At 33.0% G+C, this 17398-nt stretch overlaps 2 protein-coding genes across 2 annotated transcripts in view; both read right to left on the bottom strand.

Moving 5' to 3' along the window:
- Positions 1–17398, bottom strand: part of LOC145296203 (cytosolic carboxypeptidase 6-like) — a 1000694-nt gene that overhangs the window by 920582 nt on the left and 62714 nt on the right. The gene's annotated exons all lie outside the window — the stretch shown is intronic.
- LOC145296021 (uncharacterized) lies at positions 13157–14379 on the bottom strand. Its single transcript, XM_080142057.1, has 2 exons — positions 14296–14379; positions 13157–14190 (listed from the first exon to the last, which is right to left on the bottom strand). The coding sequence occupies exon 2, from the start codon at positions 14181–14183 to the stop codon at positions 13758–13760; it is 426 nt and encodes a 141-aa protein (XP_079998183.1). The 5' UTR covers positions 14184–14190; positions 14296–14379; the 3' UTR covers positions 13157–13757.

Raw genomic sequence — 17398 nt, 5'->3', positions numbered from 1 at the left:
GATACTGCACTACCCCAACAACAAAAGAGGAGGAGGTAATGCCTAGGAGGGTAGTATCATGACCACAGAACAGATATTAAACTACACTCACTTTGATCATCAGGCCAGTAACTTGATTATTCTGAGAGAAATAGTTGTATCTTATACCTTAAGGCTCTGTGATGTACATTTATATTAGTGATGGGATGATTTTAATTTTATTTTCCTGATTCTGATACAATTACTGATTCTATTCTAAATTCCAGATCCCAATACACTTACCAATTACGATTCTTTTAAATTTCTAAGTATAGAGATTTTTTAGAGGGTGGTCTGATTACTGCAAAAAAAAAAAACTTATATAATATGTGCATATATAAAATACATTTGTAGAGGATGATCTATAGATTTTAGTTTTACTCAAAGTTTAAAATAAATTAATATTTATCATTTCATCATTAATAGTGGCTATGGAGAATTAAGTTTTGAAAAAAATAAATAAATAAAAATCCCAAGAGGAATCGCTTTTAGTATTGAAAAATAGGCACAAATTTTTCCAATTCTAATACTGCCAAAAGTTCTGATTTGTTCAATTCCCGATTCTGACTCTATTAATTGTCCCAATAATTATATACAGGGTGTTCGAGATAAATTTAACATGTTTTATAAAGACAAGACAAAATTTTATATTTTGATGTATTTTCAAACATCTAAGTGTATCTATTACAGTTCTCTCGTAAAAAACTATGTGGGACTTGAACTTGAAACTCATTGCTTTGACAGAGTCCTTTTACTCCTAGTAATCAGCTCATTCCTGGTGTTGCAAGTGCTATGTTTGGTGCCTTTCTCAACTACCTCACACATAAAAGTCCATGGGATTGTAATCAGACGAATTAGAAAGCTATGTGTTGGGACAGGTAAAGTCATCGAAGTCTGGCAGCTACTTTTAGATTTTTCTAGAGGCGTGACACAAAGCCGTCTTGCTGCCACATGTATTGCCTTTCCACCCAGTGTTTGATAACAGTGGACAGCAACTCAATATAGCCATCTGAACTGAGTTTGAGTCCTTCTTTGAAGATGTGAACATCACTGGAAGCACACCCAGATAGCAGCTTGAGAGAATAGTTAATAATTAGTTATTCATTAGTATTTCAATGCTAGTATTAATGTGCAGAGGATTGATAATTTTAGCAGGCAATTTTGTTTTCCAATATTAAAAGTAAATAATTAGTGTATGAAGAGTCAGTCGAGTGAGTGGCTGTTGAGATTATTTTTTTTTTTTGTAAATAGAATAAAGTCTAAGATTGTTAAAAAATTCTTTGCAATGTCAACATGCATAGCTAAACACTTTCAAAGAGGCAGCCTGATGTGTCTGGAGTCAGAGTGAGATTTCTGTCTGAGCCAATATGATGAGGAATCCAAAATCAGCAGTATAGACAGTGCATTACTGAAGACTACCTTCAATGCATCTAAAAAATGTATTTTATGATTAATCCTGATGATGCATGGGGCTTTGTGCAACCCACCTGTTCTACACATTGTACAATTCGTCTTAAGAACAAAAGCATTCCAAGCTCAATTGGCTGTTTAAAATTGTCGAGGACATATTAGCTTTCATAAGGTGGCTCTCTTAAACCTTTGTGGTGAGTAATTGACCCCTGCAACTCCTGTATGAGGAGTAGCAAAGATCCTTGCTTAGCACTTCTTTCATAGTAACCACTCTAACACTCACCTCTCTTGTCAAGGTCTACATCACCTTGCCTGGATCTTGCCACACTTTTTCTTTAGTTTTTCCATGAATTTTGTTGTTCAGACACAGTCTACTATGATCCTTCCTGCTAACCACTGATACTCCAGCTCACATCTGACAGCCTTCAAGATATTCAAGGAACACTGAATTGCAGCTAAGATTTCTGAATTTGGCACAAATCATCATGATGCAAATCAGTCTCTGAATATTCCAAAACTTTTCGATCATCCATAATCTCCGCCTCCTAAGCACACCAACAGTACACAGAAACAGTTATCTATTGCAATTTACCGCTAATAAATAGTTCAAATGATTCCACAATGAAAGAACGTCAAAAAATTATCAAAGTTGTCTCGAACACCCTGTAATATATATCAATATTTCCCTAGTTATGTGTATGCAATGATATGTAAACATTTATTTGTTCAATATAGAAAAAAATAAAATAATTTAATTATTATATAAAAATTGAATAATTCAAAAACAGGGGTAGAAGTTAAAATACAGAGAATAATCAAATGTATAGCCTGAAAAGATCTATGATTGAAATATGACTCATAACACATACACACACACATATATAAAACATGATATTAAAACGGCTTTAAATGAAAGTAATATCTTATAATAGAAATATTAAAATATATGGGTTCTTGCTTTCTGAAACGTTTATCCAATTACAAAGAAACCATTTAAAAATCTCAAAGTCTGTGATGAAAGTTATTGCGTAATTAACCTAGTTAATAGAAAAATGCCTTAAAACCCAAATTTGAACAAGACAATAAACTTACAAACACGCATTTTTGCAAACATAAAAACATTGCAAACTTTCAAAATATTTCAACATTTGTAAATACTTCTGTATAAACATATAAAAGAAGAGGAAAAATACAGACAGTCATGTTATTAATTATTTTCAATAAAAACGAAGACATTCAAATAGAATGGAAGATGTGAGAATTCTTGAGAAATAAAACCCCAGAGTATAAATGAAAGATGAAGTGAATGAATAATGCTATATTTAAATTATGTCTGTAAAAAATCATTTGAAGTTAATTAAAAATTAAACAATGTATAACATAACTTGTTAGTATTTACTAATCAACCCCTGTCAGATAAAACATGATTTTATAAAAGTAAATTTCTACTGAGGATCAAAGAACATTTAATGTATTGATGCAGAGAATTTCAAAAGAAGGGCAAGTCGAAAGTAGGGAAATGTTTGGAAAATTAAGACAAACTATTTTACAGGTGATAGATAAGAATGAGAAGTGATTTATTTATTCAAAATAATATCTAATAGTCCAGTCAATCTAGCTGATTTTTTGGTTAAACCTTAAACAAATTGCTAACAAAGGTTTTTAACTTAGATATTGGGCATAAGTAACCTCTCTTTCAGATAAAAAAAGTTTACCGCAACTAACCTTGCCAAACAATTGCCGCCATCTTTAAAGATTGCTGCTGATTCTAGCCTCTCCTCTCTCAACTCAGTTACTTCATCTTCAAAAATAACAAATGTAGCTATGTGAAATTGGATAAAACCAACAGTTTTCATAAAGTTAAATATAATTATAACTTCTTATTCCTTTTTTGTCTTTTTGGATGTATTACTGCGGGAGCTTAATATTCTGTGATATTCTAATTTCAGGTTGGCAAAAGTGAAGTACTGATAATTATGGATGCTGACAAGTGTGCTATTTGCAACAATGAACTGTCGAGTAATGAAGAAACATTCATCATCAGCCAAAAGGGAATCGATTCCATTAACAGAGCTTATGAAGAATGTGGAGAGAGCATAATTCAGATTGGTCAACCTCTTCACAAGAAATACAGACAGCATTGGATCAACATCAAATACATAGAAATTGACCATAAAAAACAGGTCCACCCATGATGAAATGCCATCCCGTGCAATCTGCTCTTTGTGTGTGTTTAACTTTAAGGAACATTGTCTTTTTTGTGGTTCTGGAGCAAAATCTCATAGAAAGAAAAGAGGTTTTGCTGTTTCCCATGTAGAAACTATTGAGTTTAAGGACAGAGTGTTAAAAGTTTGTAATAAAGTTCGAAAAAATGATGGCTGGGAATCCACTGTTAAAGGTAGAATAGCTTATGTAGCTGACTTTCTTTCACGAGAAGCACGTTATCACAGAACATGTTTTGCAAACTTTGATTCCAATAAGAACATTCTCTTCTGCTGATTATTCTAAAAAAAACAAAACCATAGTAAACCAGAGGATTCAGCGAGAAAGCAGGCATTTCTGAAAGTTGCTAATTATTTGCAACAAAATGACGAGTAGCAGCTCACCATTGTCAATCTTGTTAAAAAAAAATGGAGGAAATTCTCGGGGAAACTGGCTTTGGATCATACAGTCTCTCATACATGAAATCCGATTGCTAGAACATTTCAAAGACAAAATTATTGTGACTAAAATTAATGGGAAACCTAATGTTGTTACATTCTTAAGTACAGCAAAATGTATTCTCCATAAATTCTTTGCACAAATCTGCTCAACAGACAATTCAGAATCAGAGGCCATTAGAATCATAGAGACGGCAGCCAAGCTTATCAAAAATGACATTAAAAGTATCCAGACAAGTTCAGAATATTACCCGTCTAAGAATGATATTGAACAGGATGCGATTTTTGAATATGTCCCTAAAACATTGTTGATTTTTTTCAAGAAGATATTTGCAGGCAAAGACAATGATTTGAAACTTGCATCAATAGGTCAAGCGATAATACAGGCTGTTAGACCCAGAGTTCTCCTTGCACCTTTGCAGTTTGGTTTAATAGTAGAAATGCATAAACAATCTGGATCAAGGTTCTTAATTGACTTAATCTGAATAAGCATGGCTTCTCTTCATCTTACTCAGAAGTCTAGAAATTCAAAAGAAGTACTGCTCTTGTTCATGGTGCTGAAACTCTCTCGCTTGTGGAAACTGAATTTGTGCAGTTTGTAGCTGATAATGTTGACCATAATGTAAGGAATATTGATGGATTCAACATATTTCACGGTATGGTCATCACATCATCTTTTACACCTGCGAAAGTTAAAGTAAAACCAGTTCCAAGGATTCAAGTCCTTTCAGAAGATATAATAAGGGTTGAAAGGACCAATATCAAGTACCTAGATTCACAGCACACCAACAAACCACCAGTAACATTTAAAGATCTCCAGACTAAGAAAGTTGTCGATTCCACTGATAATATTGACATCCTTTGAGAGGTTTCACTAATGTTACATCTGTCCAGACTCGCATGGTCAGGTCTTATGCAATCAGTGCATAAAGGAACATATCCTGGGAAATCAGCCATAGTTTTTTTGTCAATGATCGACATGAACCCTGATAACCCAACTTGTGTATACTCCATGTTATGTTACATTAGTGATTTAGCCAGGAAACACAACATTACACAAATTCTAACCTTTGATCAGCCACTTTGGTACAAAGCAATGATGATAGTCGAGTCACAGCTTAGTTCCAGTCTCCTGAAATTATTTGTCTTGCGATTTGGTGGGTTCCATACACAGATGAGCTTGCTGGAGTCAATTGGTCATTTGATGACAGGTTCTGGATTGCAAGAACTTTTTGAACATGTGTATGCTGAAAACACATTCAAGCACATGCTAAGTGGAAAAGCAATTGCAAGAGCCATTCGTGCACACTTTTTAGTTGATGCTGCTTTGAATGCTATTTTTTAGAGAAAGCCTATGATTTGCCAGTTTCACATCTCACTGATGCAGAAAAGTCATTTCCTCAAAATGAAGACCTGAAGGAAGCTCAGGGACTATTGAAATGTTTCCTTAATGGGACTGAGACATTGGATGATGGATCAGAATCTGTGACCAAGATTGCCCAGAGAATCAACTATGTGAAGGATGCAATGGTTAACCAGTGAACAGCAAAACTGTGGATTCAATACCTTGATATGGTGAAGATCCTTCAATTGTTTAATTGTTTATTAAGGCTGGGAATTGCACCTTAACACTGTAAGGAAAATGCTGCCAATATTCGCTGCAGCAGGACACATCCTATATGCAAAGTCAGCCTACTTGTACTTACAGCAAGTGGAGGGGCTGCTGAAAAGCCATGCTGAAGTATACTAGAAATTTTCTGAAGGATTCTATGTAATTAGACAGAGTGATCGTTACTGGGCTGGCTTGTCAATGGATCTGGTTATTGAGCAGGTGCTAATGAGAAGCATGAAGACGTCTGGAGATCTTACTCATGGCAGAGGGATGGATGAAATTCAATGATTGATTTGGACGCTATCACTGCTAGCATGCACTGAAATCGAGTTTATAATGCAAGAACTAGAAGGCATTTGTTATGACACTAGTGACCAGCACCAGGAGGCTACTTCAGCAAGAAAAGAGCGAGATATGAGAGATACATAGAAGCTCCTTGCATTTCTCCAGACATATGACCTTTTTATGGAAGATCCATCCATTTACAGCATTTCAAGTGGAGTAACTGGAGAAAAAAGGTGAATGTGGACAGTGCAAACTCCATAAGAGAGGCAATCATAGCTTCAATGGTTGGAGATAATTTTATGTCTCAAAATTTTAATATTGTTAGATTGGATCTTAAAGATGGTGGCTCTTGACCCTTTTCAGCAAGGTTAGTTGTGGTAAACTTTCTTTTATCTGAAGGAAAGGTTATTCATACCCATATGCAAGTTAACAACCTTTGTTAGCAATTTGTTGAAGGTTCAGTTACATTTTAACTACATCATAAGTATAGTGGAGATTTTTAAAATATTTCTCCACAACATTTAAGATTATTGCCGATGCAAATTGCCCATTTAGTTTAAGGACAGCAACAGTGTACAAGATTTTAAGATAAAATCAGAGATTAAGGGGCAGTTTTGGAAACTATCACATGAAATATTATAATTTGTGTACTGATATTGTATTAATAATGTCAATGTTAATACCAAAAACATTTTAACGGATTTTAACAGTTAAAAAGGAAGATGTGCAAAGTGTCATAACAAACAAACAAATAATAATAATTTAGAGGAACAATAAACATGTATTCATGAGATTTTTTTTTTCAATAATAATAATATCATTACTTAAACTGAAATTATCAAAAACTGAGAAAGAGAGAGAGAGAGAGAGAGAGAAAGAGAGAGAGAGAGAGAGAGAGAGAGAGAGATTTATTAGCGTCAGTCGAAGTGGATACTAAAGAAAAACTGTTTAGTTTTATCAGAAATTTGAGGGATATTTATTAATCGATGTCTAATGCCTATTGTTAAAATTTCATAAACCTTGGAGGTACCTGAATTTTAACAAAGAGCTTTTACTCTCTTTTTACCTCCTTTGCATAAAACTAAATGCAGCCTACTTTATGCCTCTTTACGCCTAGCACTTGTGTTTACAAAATACACAATCATATGCACACACGCACACATATATATGCATACACAATGCCTTCATTCATGAGAATATTATGCACTTAAAATAAGATAAAAGTTTTAAAATACTTATTCGAATAATAGCAAAATAGATGTATCATAAATGAGACAGTGTATATAATTGTTTATTATTCTTATGTATATTTTTTATGAAAAGTATTTATAAAAAAGGAAAGAGAAACCTTTCAAATATTTCTTTGCGTTTCATGACACAAACAAATTCTTGTAGAGAATATGGGTGAAGGGCAGGGTAAGAATTCATGAATGGGACTGTTGATGTAGACTGACTCGCACTACTATTCCACTTAACATTGAATCTATGTCATTCATTCAAGGAAGCACTTGAGACATAATAGTTTTATTGCGCACTGCAGTCATATTCTTGTGAAAACAGTGGGTTCTTTTCTCATCCCACAAATTGACTCTTTTCCTATCAGCATGCGTTTTCTTTACTACACTCATCTCTTGAAGGATTAAACACTAGTCTATTATTCTTGATTTCTTGAAACTAAGACACAACTGTCTCAGGTCCTCAGTACTTTAAGTCTTCCACATTACAAGAAGGATTTTCATAATTTTGGCAATGGGATAAGTGTCGATTTTAAAACTTTTAAAATGTGTTATGATAAAAGATTTTAAGAAAAAATTTACAGCGCATTATTTGGATTCTTTGGACTACTGTTTTCATCTAGGAATAACCAATCCTCATCTCAAAAATCTAAAAACGTAAAAGTTTACATTATCAATTTTTGTAACACATCACACAATACGTCCAGGCTTGACGTATACGCAAAACCACTAATTTAAAAATCCATCTGATTTTCATAAAGTTCTAACCTTCAAATAGCACACGTCAAAATTTGAGCTCGATCAGATTATTAGTTTACAAATTACAGTTATTGAAGTAAAGCTACTGCTGCAAATGTTCAAAACAATGGAAAAATTAGAATCTTGTATGTTACTAAAGCATTGTTTTCCGATGGAAAAAAAGACTGTTCAAGCAAAGCAAAGGCTTAATATGTACTATTTAGACTATACTCCGCCAAAAGCACTGGGTAAGAGTTATTATGCTGACTTGAAATATTGCTGTGCATATACAAATGATACTGAATGCTCAGGTCACCTAACTTTGGCAGTTGTTCTGGAAAACATTAAAAAGTGAACCAAAACAATGCACTGTGTCACAAGTTGGTTGTAATGATGGCAAAACTACATGAATTGCATTTCGAATTGCTTCTATTCTCCAAATTGATTACTAGCTGTTGGCAGACCTCACAAGGATGTTCCATGGAAAAAGATTTGAATGATATCAGAAACTGAGATATATTTTGAGGCACACAGCCTATGGTAGTTTATCTAACACTTTCGCATATTCACTTTACTAGCAACTCACTTTCTTTTCTCTTTTACACAGCCTGTGTCACTAATCACTGTAATATTTTTTGTTGCGTTTATAAATATCCAAAGGTTTTATATGTTGATAGAAATAAACATTGATACAAGACAATCATTTTCATCATTACATAATTTGATATCTATTATAATTTCTTTTGATCTTTATCTTTATTATTATGTGTTGTAATTTGGTTATGAAATGGTTTCATTGGCTCAAAGGCAAAATAGAATGATGAAACTGAAAACAATAGCTTATTCTAAATGCAGATGCAATCAAACACACCTGATCACTTTTAAATGTCTTACCAATATGCCATACATAATCTATATAAGTTAATTATATGTATCAAAGAACACATAATTTTCATTAGAAAATTATCTTTATAATCAGTTATTGGCAGTATTGATCTGATTTGCTTCATTTTGCTAATAATAAGGACATGAACGGTAATACTGACACAGTTATTTCTTTGATTGAAATTGCAATTCATTAAATTCGTATAAGAAAAGGAAGCTAAGTAGATGCATACCTATAACTGCATTGATGAAATCTGACAGAATGTATAGAAAAAAGTTTTAAAAGTGAACATTCGCAACAAATATTTTAGCAACAACAACTGTCAGCAATCTAAAATTAAGTGAAAATTTCTTTAACAAAGTTTCTTTCCTTGAATTTCTGTCTGTGGCACACAATACTGTAGGGCTGCTTTACAGCTGACTATAACATCATTGTGTTTTATGCCCAATGTAAATAAATTCTATTATTGGATTAAGTCCTACCCAACTTGCACCATTACTGACCGTCTACCTCACACTTATTAACCCTCATTCTAAAATGATCTCTGGCTCTTGATAAGTGGGCACTCCAAAGTAATATATATATATATATATATATATATATATATATATATATATATATATATATATATATATACAGGGTGACCCCCAAAAAACAAAAGCTAAATGGAGGCCATCTAGAACATTTGCTGTACAACGGAGAAAAAAAGGCCAAAGAGCCTAGTGTTTTGATGTGATGTTTTGAATATAATAAACTAGTTATGACCAAAGTTTCATTTCATTCAGACAAAACACTAAGAAATAGGGCCTAATTAGAGTTGGGGCCCGTTTTTGGGGGGTCACACTGTGTGTGTATATATATATAGGACAAAATCGCATCAAAAATACAATTAGTAGACTGATTCTTTTATTGACAAGCATTTATATTAGGAAGAAGAGGGAATAGATAGAATAGTAATATTAATGTTGACAAAGAAGAGAGAACGGGAGTCAGGTAGAATGTATGGAGGTAGTAACATGTTAAACTAAAGAATTTGAATGGTGGAAGATAAAGGAGGAAGTTAGCTCATGGTCAATTTTAAACAATTTTTTAGAATCAAATTTATGTAATGGATTTTAATCAAAGTTAGAATAAGGATTATAGACATAAGGTTTAATATCATTATATTGTAATTTTAATCTGCATAAGGGGACAGAAAAGTAGTGCAACTTTTTTTAATGAAGTAATTTTCTTAACACTGTAAATATTTAAATTTTCCAGTTTCTCACTCAAATATAGTTTACATAAATTGTCCATATAGCTGCATATCTTAGCCCATTTTAATATTTTCCATTCGACTACAGGCAACCGTCCATGCTCTTTAAATTCCTAATAATGATTTGGTAATGATGTATATATCTGTGTTTATTTTTGTGACTGAATGCTCTTCTGTGATTGTATCTGTTTTTATACAATTTCTGGGGTATGCAGCCATTCCAGTGGAGAAGAAGAACTAGCTTTAAGTAGAACTTGTTAGAGAGAATCACCATCCACTAGCCTGTCAAAAAGTTTGAGTCTATTCAGAAAAAAAAAAGCAAATGAAACCTGTACTCTTGACTGGTCACTTAACCCCAAACAAATGCGGTCTTCATCTTCTTCTTCTGGCCATGTTGATTATTCTACTATTGACAGTTGCTGAGGCATGAAGCAGGGTTTAAAATTTGCATACAAAGTAAGAGACAATGCAGAGACGGATAATGAAATTGTACACAAAATTTATTGAACACAAGTGTGTACGCGTGTGCATGCGTACGTGTGTGTGTGTGTGTGCCCGCGCATGCACGCCATTGTGATCCCATTGTTAGGGTTTCTACTTCTGAGTTAAGCCTCCCATCTTTTAATCTAGAATATCAGCTAAGACTCCGGCTGAGATCTTTATCTTTGAATATCGAAAAGACAATGAAATAACGTTTTTGTTGTTCATTTTTTCCTAATTATGAAAATGTGACTGTTCACAGACAGTAAATTTTCTCAACATTTAAATACATCAAATAACACAATGTTAATAATATTTTTGCAGTTTTTAACTAAATTACCAAAATGTTAAGTGAAAATTGATTCTTTGTTTTTTCTATAAATAAATTTACAATTAGATAAATTGTTGCTAGTCATATCATATCTATTTATGATGTAAGATTCTATGAATATATGTATAAATATATTTGTATTTGTATATATGTGTGAGAATATGTACACAACATTTGATTATTTATGTGCATATAAATATTTGTATAGATATTAATAATTACTGAATTTTCTTCTATAAAGATGTTTAACTAATATTATGTTATTTCATCTCTAACATTTCTACAAAAATATTTGCTGCCATTTAAAATAGAGCTTTGCTTCCTGATCCGTTTGAAGCCACAGTCCTAACTTATAATGACAATATCCTAAGATGGAGTACTGCTGCCACATCTTTCTTGCCTTGACAGAGCACAAAATCGATTTTGCAAGCTAGATGATCGCTTTACTTTACAGTCCGTTTCTCAAATAAGACACATTGTTAGTTTTATTCTACTCTTTCGCTATTCTAATGGTAGGAGTTCAACTGAGTTCCAATCTTTAGTTTTATCCTGTAAAACATTTACAGCAAGAAATTGTGTATCTACAACCACAACAAACAACTTTCCTTTATCCCTATGTGTACCTGAAACCAAATGTAACTTTATGAAGAAATTTTCTTTACTAGAATTTCTTATCCGTGGAACACAATACTATGAAGCTAGTTTCCATCTGGTTACAACAGTTGTTTTCAAGTCCAATTTAAACAAATACTTATACATCATCAAATTCTGCCTATTCCACCCAGTTTTCAATCCACACACGGCGTTGTTCATTATCTAATAGAAAATATAATTCATCCTTATCCTTGAGCTCAGGTTTTGAAGGAGCAAATATATTATACTAGCAAAGCTACCCACACATTATCCATGTACTATACAAAAAAATAATACTAGTGATGTATAAAATATTGTCTAATTGTTGACAATAAAAAACTTATTGAAAGAAATAAAACCAATTTTAATCCCTTCAGTAATGTGCTAATGATTACTTTATACAAATACTCCCCACTTACCAAGGCCAAAAGCCATTCGAGGATAAGAGTTAACAGTTAATCAGATTGTCAATTAGACGATGGGACATTGATGAAAGGATTGAGAACGATGTTTGATTAATTCAGAAGACAACTCAACAGATATTTGTTGACATTAGACTTGAAATGGCAGTCTTGTAGTAATGCGTTCCACAGGTGAAAAGTGCTCGGAAGGGAACTCTATTTTAGATAAATTTAGTTCAAAGAATATATCTTCAGCTACCTGAATATCCATTGCATACACAATTTACGTCTGAAATAACTTTTATCCAATTAAAAGCTTGTATATGCATCACATAACAAAAGTTCCTTTGGATTCGAAATCAGCTAAAATTCTTTTAACGATTTATACCATTTAATTATATTCCAATATAAAAACAATAAGGTAAACTAGTTCGCATTATTTGGATTCTTTGGACTACTATTCTCATCTTGAGCATTATTTTTATAACGTATCAGTTGACGTAACCTCTAATCTTCTTCAGATGTATCTTGTCGAACTTGGAAATCTACACAGTATTTTGAACAAAACACTTTATTTAATCCACAGGGGTAGCATGGTATTGTTCCATCAGCCATGACTGGGTAGAAGTTCAAAGTAGTATGCAATTGTATTTTGAGTATTGCCTGTACTGAGGATTGAACTTTCAACCTCCAGAAGAGTATAACTTTTACAACTGAATTTTACTAAGTACTTTATCCAATTCTAGAATCAATGTTAGGAGCATTAAAGCTATTTTATTTTGAAATGTTCAATTTTACTACATGTTATAATATATCATTATTTATTACCACATATTATTACTATATATATATATATATATATATATATATATATATATATATATATATATATATATAGGTAAACCCTGTGTATCACTTTATTACAGGTCAATATTTTTTTAATTTTGAATTGCTATGAAACACAGAGAAGTGAAATTTGGTACACTGAAAGAGCATAACAAGGTGCCTGTTCCCCTGATTTTTATGGAATTTGAACAAATATTTTAAAAGTTATGCCAAATTTTCTATTTTCTGGTAATTTTAAGTGTGTATCACTTTATTGTAAGTCTCTAAAATGTTTATTTTTGGTAATAAAACAATATTCTAACTTCATATTTCTATTTCTATATCCAGTAATAATATTAACCAAAAACAAGAACGAATTTCACATTATTTTGTTTAAGGAAATATTTATTTATCAACATAACTCTCATTTTTCAAAATCACTTTGAATAACTTCTTGTCAACTGATGATGTCAATCGGCGGATTGTAGATGATGTGATGCTGTAGAAAACTTCCAAAACCTTCTACCAAAGTTCATCCTTCAATGAAAATGGAACACCTTCTTCATAAATTTTCATCTTTATCATTGACCAGAGCTACTCAATTGGGTTTATATCTGGAGAACAAGGTGGCCATGTCATCAAATTTTCTCCACTAATGCCTAATGACTTAAGGTAGGATATCGTAGCCTTAGTTGAATAGGGTGGCGTAATGTCGTGCATAAAAATCAATTTGCGGTGATGCGCCAATGGAAGGTCATGACGTCATGGTGACAAATGCTCATTTAAAAATAAAATATAAGACTGGCTTATCAGTTTGACACATTCTGGCACACAAAATGGTCCAATTAGTTTACCGTAGATTATTCCAGCCCAAAACATGACACCTCTACCTCCCTGTTGATGACAGAATTGATGAGGGGTAGGGAATCAAAGAGGACTCCAAACTTTGGCTCACCTATCTGGTTCATCAAGGGTTACTCTGGTCTCATCATGTGAAAAGAACATTTTCAAAGCTGGTTTTCATGTATTTCTGAGCCCAAGCAAAACGTTTTTCCTTATGAGTTTGGTTTAAAACAGATTTTCCTATGGGCTTAATGCTTTTTTCAATTTCGTTTAAGACATTGCAGCGTGTCTTTCTGGGTAAGGAAGATAATCCAGCCTTGTCAAATATAGCAGCACTATTACTGCCTGGCTGCTTGATAAGTTGACGGTGAATTTTTCTAACATCATGAGCAGAAACTGACTTTGTGTTTTTGTCCTTCCTTGCTTTGATGTTTGGATTTTCAACGAATGAAGGCAATGTTCTTCGATGTCTTCCAAGCTCCTTGGCTAGATCTATGAGAGATAAACCCTCAGCTAAGCCTGCAACAATACATTCCTTTTCACTTGCTGTCAATCGACCCTTTCTAGGCATTTTAGATCTGCAATAGAGTGATACACATTTAAAATTACCAGAAAATAGAAAAATTAGCATAATTTTCAAAAGTATTTGTTCAAATTCCACAAAAATCAGGAAAATTAGACACCTTTTTATGCTCTTCCAGTGTACCAAATTTCACTTCTCTGCATTTCATATAGCAATTTCCAAATTAAAAAAAAATGTTGACCTGCAATAAAGCGATACACAGGATTTATAGACAAATTAGTATCTTTTATATTTATAGGAATTATTGTATAGATCAATTATAGTTTCACATATATTAATTGATGAATATTTAAACATAATTTTTCTGTATAACAACAATTTAACATAATTATCTTAGTGCAAATATTTCTCATTCCCTTTTCAGAAAAACATATAATTATGAAAATGAAGAGTATAATTTTTTATAGAAAGACATTGTCTGCTCTGTCACCAATAATATAATGTAGCACATTTTGACTTGATTACTACTGATCTATAACATGTCACTTGAAAACAATCAAGAATATCGATTAAGTGATGTGATAGCAAAAATGTGGATGTCACAAAATCAGGTAGAAAGAAAGAGAAAGAGAGATAAAGAAAGAGAGAGGGGGGAGAATAGATGTCATGTTTTAGACTTATTCAATATGGAAATGTAAAAATGTCTTAACATTGCAAACTATGAACTGATAGAATGAAACAAAGTTGCAAAATATTGATTATTTTTCGCATGCATTGTAAGAATTAATTCAAAAGATATTCATAAGATGACTTAAAGACATTAAACCAGTTCTTATATACATTACCCAAGGCAAGAAATATCTGACAACATAGTTTAAAGTTAATTGTCTTTTAGAAATTGAGAACTTTTATGCAAGATCTCTGATAGACAAAAAAACAAATACTTCATGTTCAGTAAAACCAATAAAATAATATTTTGCACAATATTTTTCACATCTAAAAACAATCTGCAAAAATATACCTACAGCAAATTGATTAGTTTTTTTTCTTATGAACACTATGATTTATTGTTTTATGTAAGCCAAGAGCAAGATTTCCAAAGTTTAGATTTTATTTTTTAATGTACAAATAACTTGCAGAATGAATTGACTAATAATGCAGTAGAAAACAACAGCTGCATAAATGTCACTAAAAAATGTAGGTTTAATTTAGAATCAGGAACTGAGATGTTTTGGTTTGATAAAACAATAATCAATACGACATTGGTTTAGAAATTATCAATGTTGGTACTTTTATAGCAGGGGATTCATTTTGACCAGAATGTTTCCTATTACAATTTATGAAACAAGCCACAAATGCCAAAGTCGTTGCCGAACAGCCAATTAGTACAGATATTAAATGAAATATTTTTTCAATTTCTCCCCAACTTACAATTAGAATCAATTACTCCCCACCTCCCAACTCCATATTAAAAATGAGTTTAATAATTTACAAGAACACTATTTTCTTATGCATGGAGTACTATAACATCTGGATCGGTGCACCATCAAATAGTTCCTCTGTACCCTAACAGGTGCTACACTATCTACCAAGTTCCAGCCCCTGTCCCATCGATACAATTTTGCATCCCTGTGCTTGTTTTACAATTACTTCAGTGGAATGTGCTTTGACAAACTTTCTGCTCTAGCGCCCTCTCAACCATCTGACCAACCCCACAATCAGCTGAATCCCATCCATTCACTTCATTTAATCTATTAACTTTTTCTTCAAACAGCTAGCCTTTTGAATTGCCTTCCTGATTCCTATTTCCCTAACCGTACTTACATGCAGGAATTTAAACATAATGTAAACAAACACCTCATTGCTCAACTCTTCCTTTAGGACGCCTCCTATAAACCTGGCCCCTTATATAGCCTTTTATGTCTCAGTGACATTGTACCTTGTTTGGGTTGAAATAAAGTGAAACAAAATCTACATTTTTCTACTTTAAATAATTAATACATAAGTGAGACACAATTGGAGTTGTTGCATTACGCTGTACTCAGAAGACTGACAACACCTTAGTTTATAAAAATACTAGCAGGGAGACTCGACGTTGCCCAGGATTGAATGATGATAAACTAATATTTCACACTCCTATATTTTTATTGTCATCAAAATCCGTGAAATCGCCCGGAAGGAAGCTTTACATGCCTCCATGCAGTAACTTAGTCCAAAAAATATGTTATTCTACATTGCATTCTAGACTACCTACTGTTTCTTTTATAAAATTATTTTATATAAACTTCTTAACGAAAAAAACAAAAACATTATGAAATTTACGTATAGTGCTTCAACCTACAGACCACATCATGCCAAAAAAAAAAAAAAAAATACACATAAATTTTCAAGTCTTATAAAATTCTTTGCAGTTAATGAAAAAAAAAAGATAAGGAAATTTATGTGCAGAAACTGCTTCTGTTGTACCAGTATTCAAGAATTCTGGCGAAAGGACTGACCCATCAAATTATCGCCCCATTAGCCTCCTCCCACTTTTTGCCAAAATATTTGAGACCATAATTAACCATGCTCTAGTCCATCATCTTACAGATGCTAAACTTCTGACTGACAAACAATATGGATTTAGACAAGCCCGTTCCACAGCAGACATCCTAACTGTGATCTCTGAACGTATATACCATTCACTGGACAAAGCGGAGGAGGGCAGAGCGGTGTCTCTAGATATATCTAAGGCTTTTGACAGGGTATGGCATGAGGGTCTCCTCAGGAAAATCAGATCATACGGTATCACTGGTAGAATACATAACATAATTAAATCCTTCTTAGATAAGAGAAAAATCCAGGTTGTTGTCGACGGTCGTACATCTAAACAATATGATATAAATGCGGGGGTGCCCCAAGGTTCTATCCTTAGACCTCTATTGTTCCTGATATTCATAAATGACCTCCCCGACAAAATTGCCTCTGAGATGGGTATATATGCTGATGACACTACACTCTATGGCAGGCACGACAGGAAGACGAATGAACACATTTCTAAAGAAATGGCAGAAACACTAGAGGAAGACCTCCAATCTGTAGTGGAATGGGAACAAAAGTGGTTGGTCGCGTTCAATGCTGCCAAGACTAAACTAGTTTCATTCAATAATTACAAGAAACCCTCTCTACCACCTATAGCAATGGCCAACGACTCTTTATCTGAGAGTACATCTTTCAAACTCCTTGGCCTAACGTTCACAGGAAACATGAGTTGGAACAATTAC

Source organism: Euprymna scolopes, chromosome 16 (assembly GCF_053919585.1).
Source record: "Euprymna scolopes isolate OS-2025 chromosome 16, ASM5391958v1, whole genome shotgun sequence".
Lineage (NCBI taxonomy): Eukaryota > Metazoa > Mollusca > Cephalopoda > Sepiida > Sepiolidae > Euprymna > Euprymna scolopes.
Note: the sequence above shows the minus strand (reverse complement) of the source record. Positions and strands in the feature narration are given on the sequence as shown.

Excerpts from the sequence above, each read along its gene's own strand:
- LOC145296021 (XM_080142057.1), bottom strand. The coding sequence starts at position 14,183 with ATGCCTAGAAAGGGTCGATTGACAGCAAGTGAAAAGGAATGTATTGTT.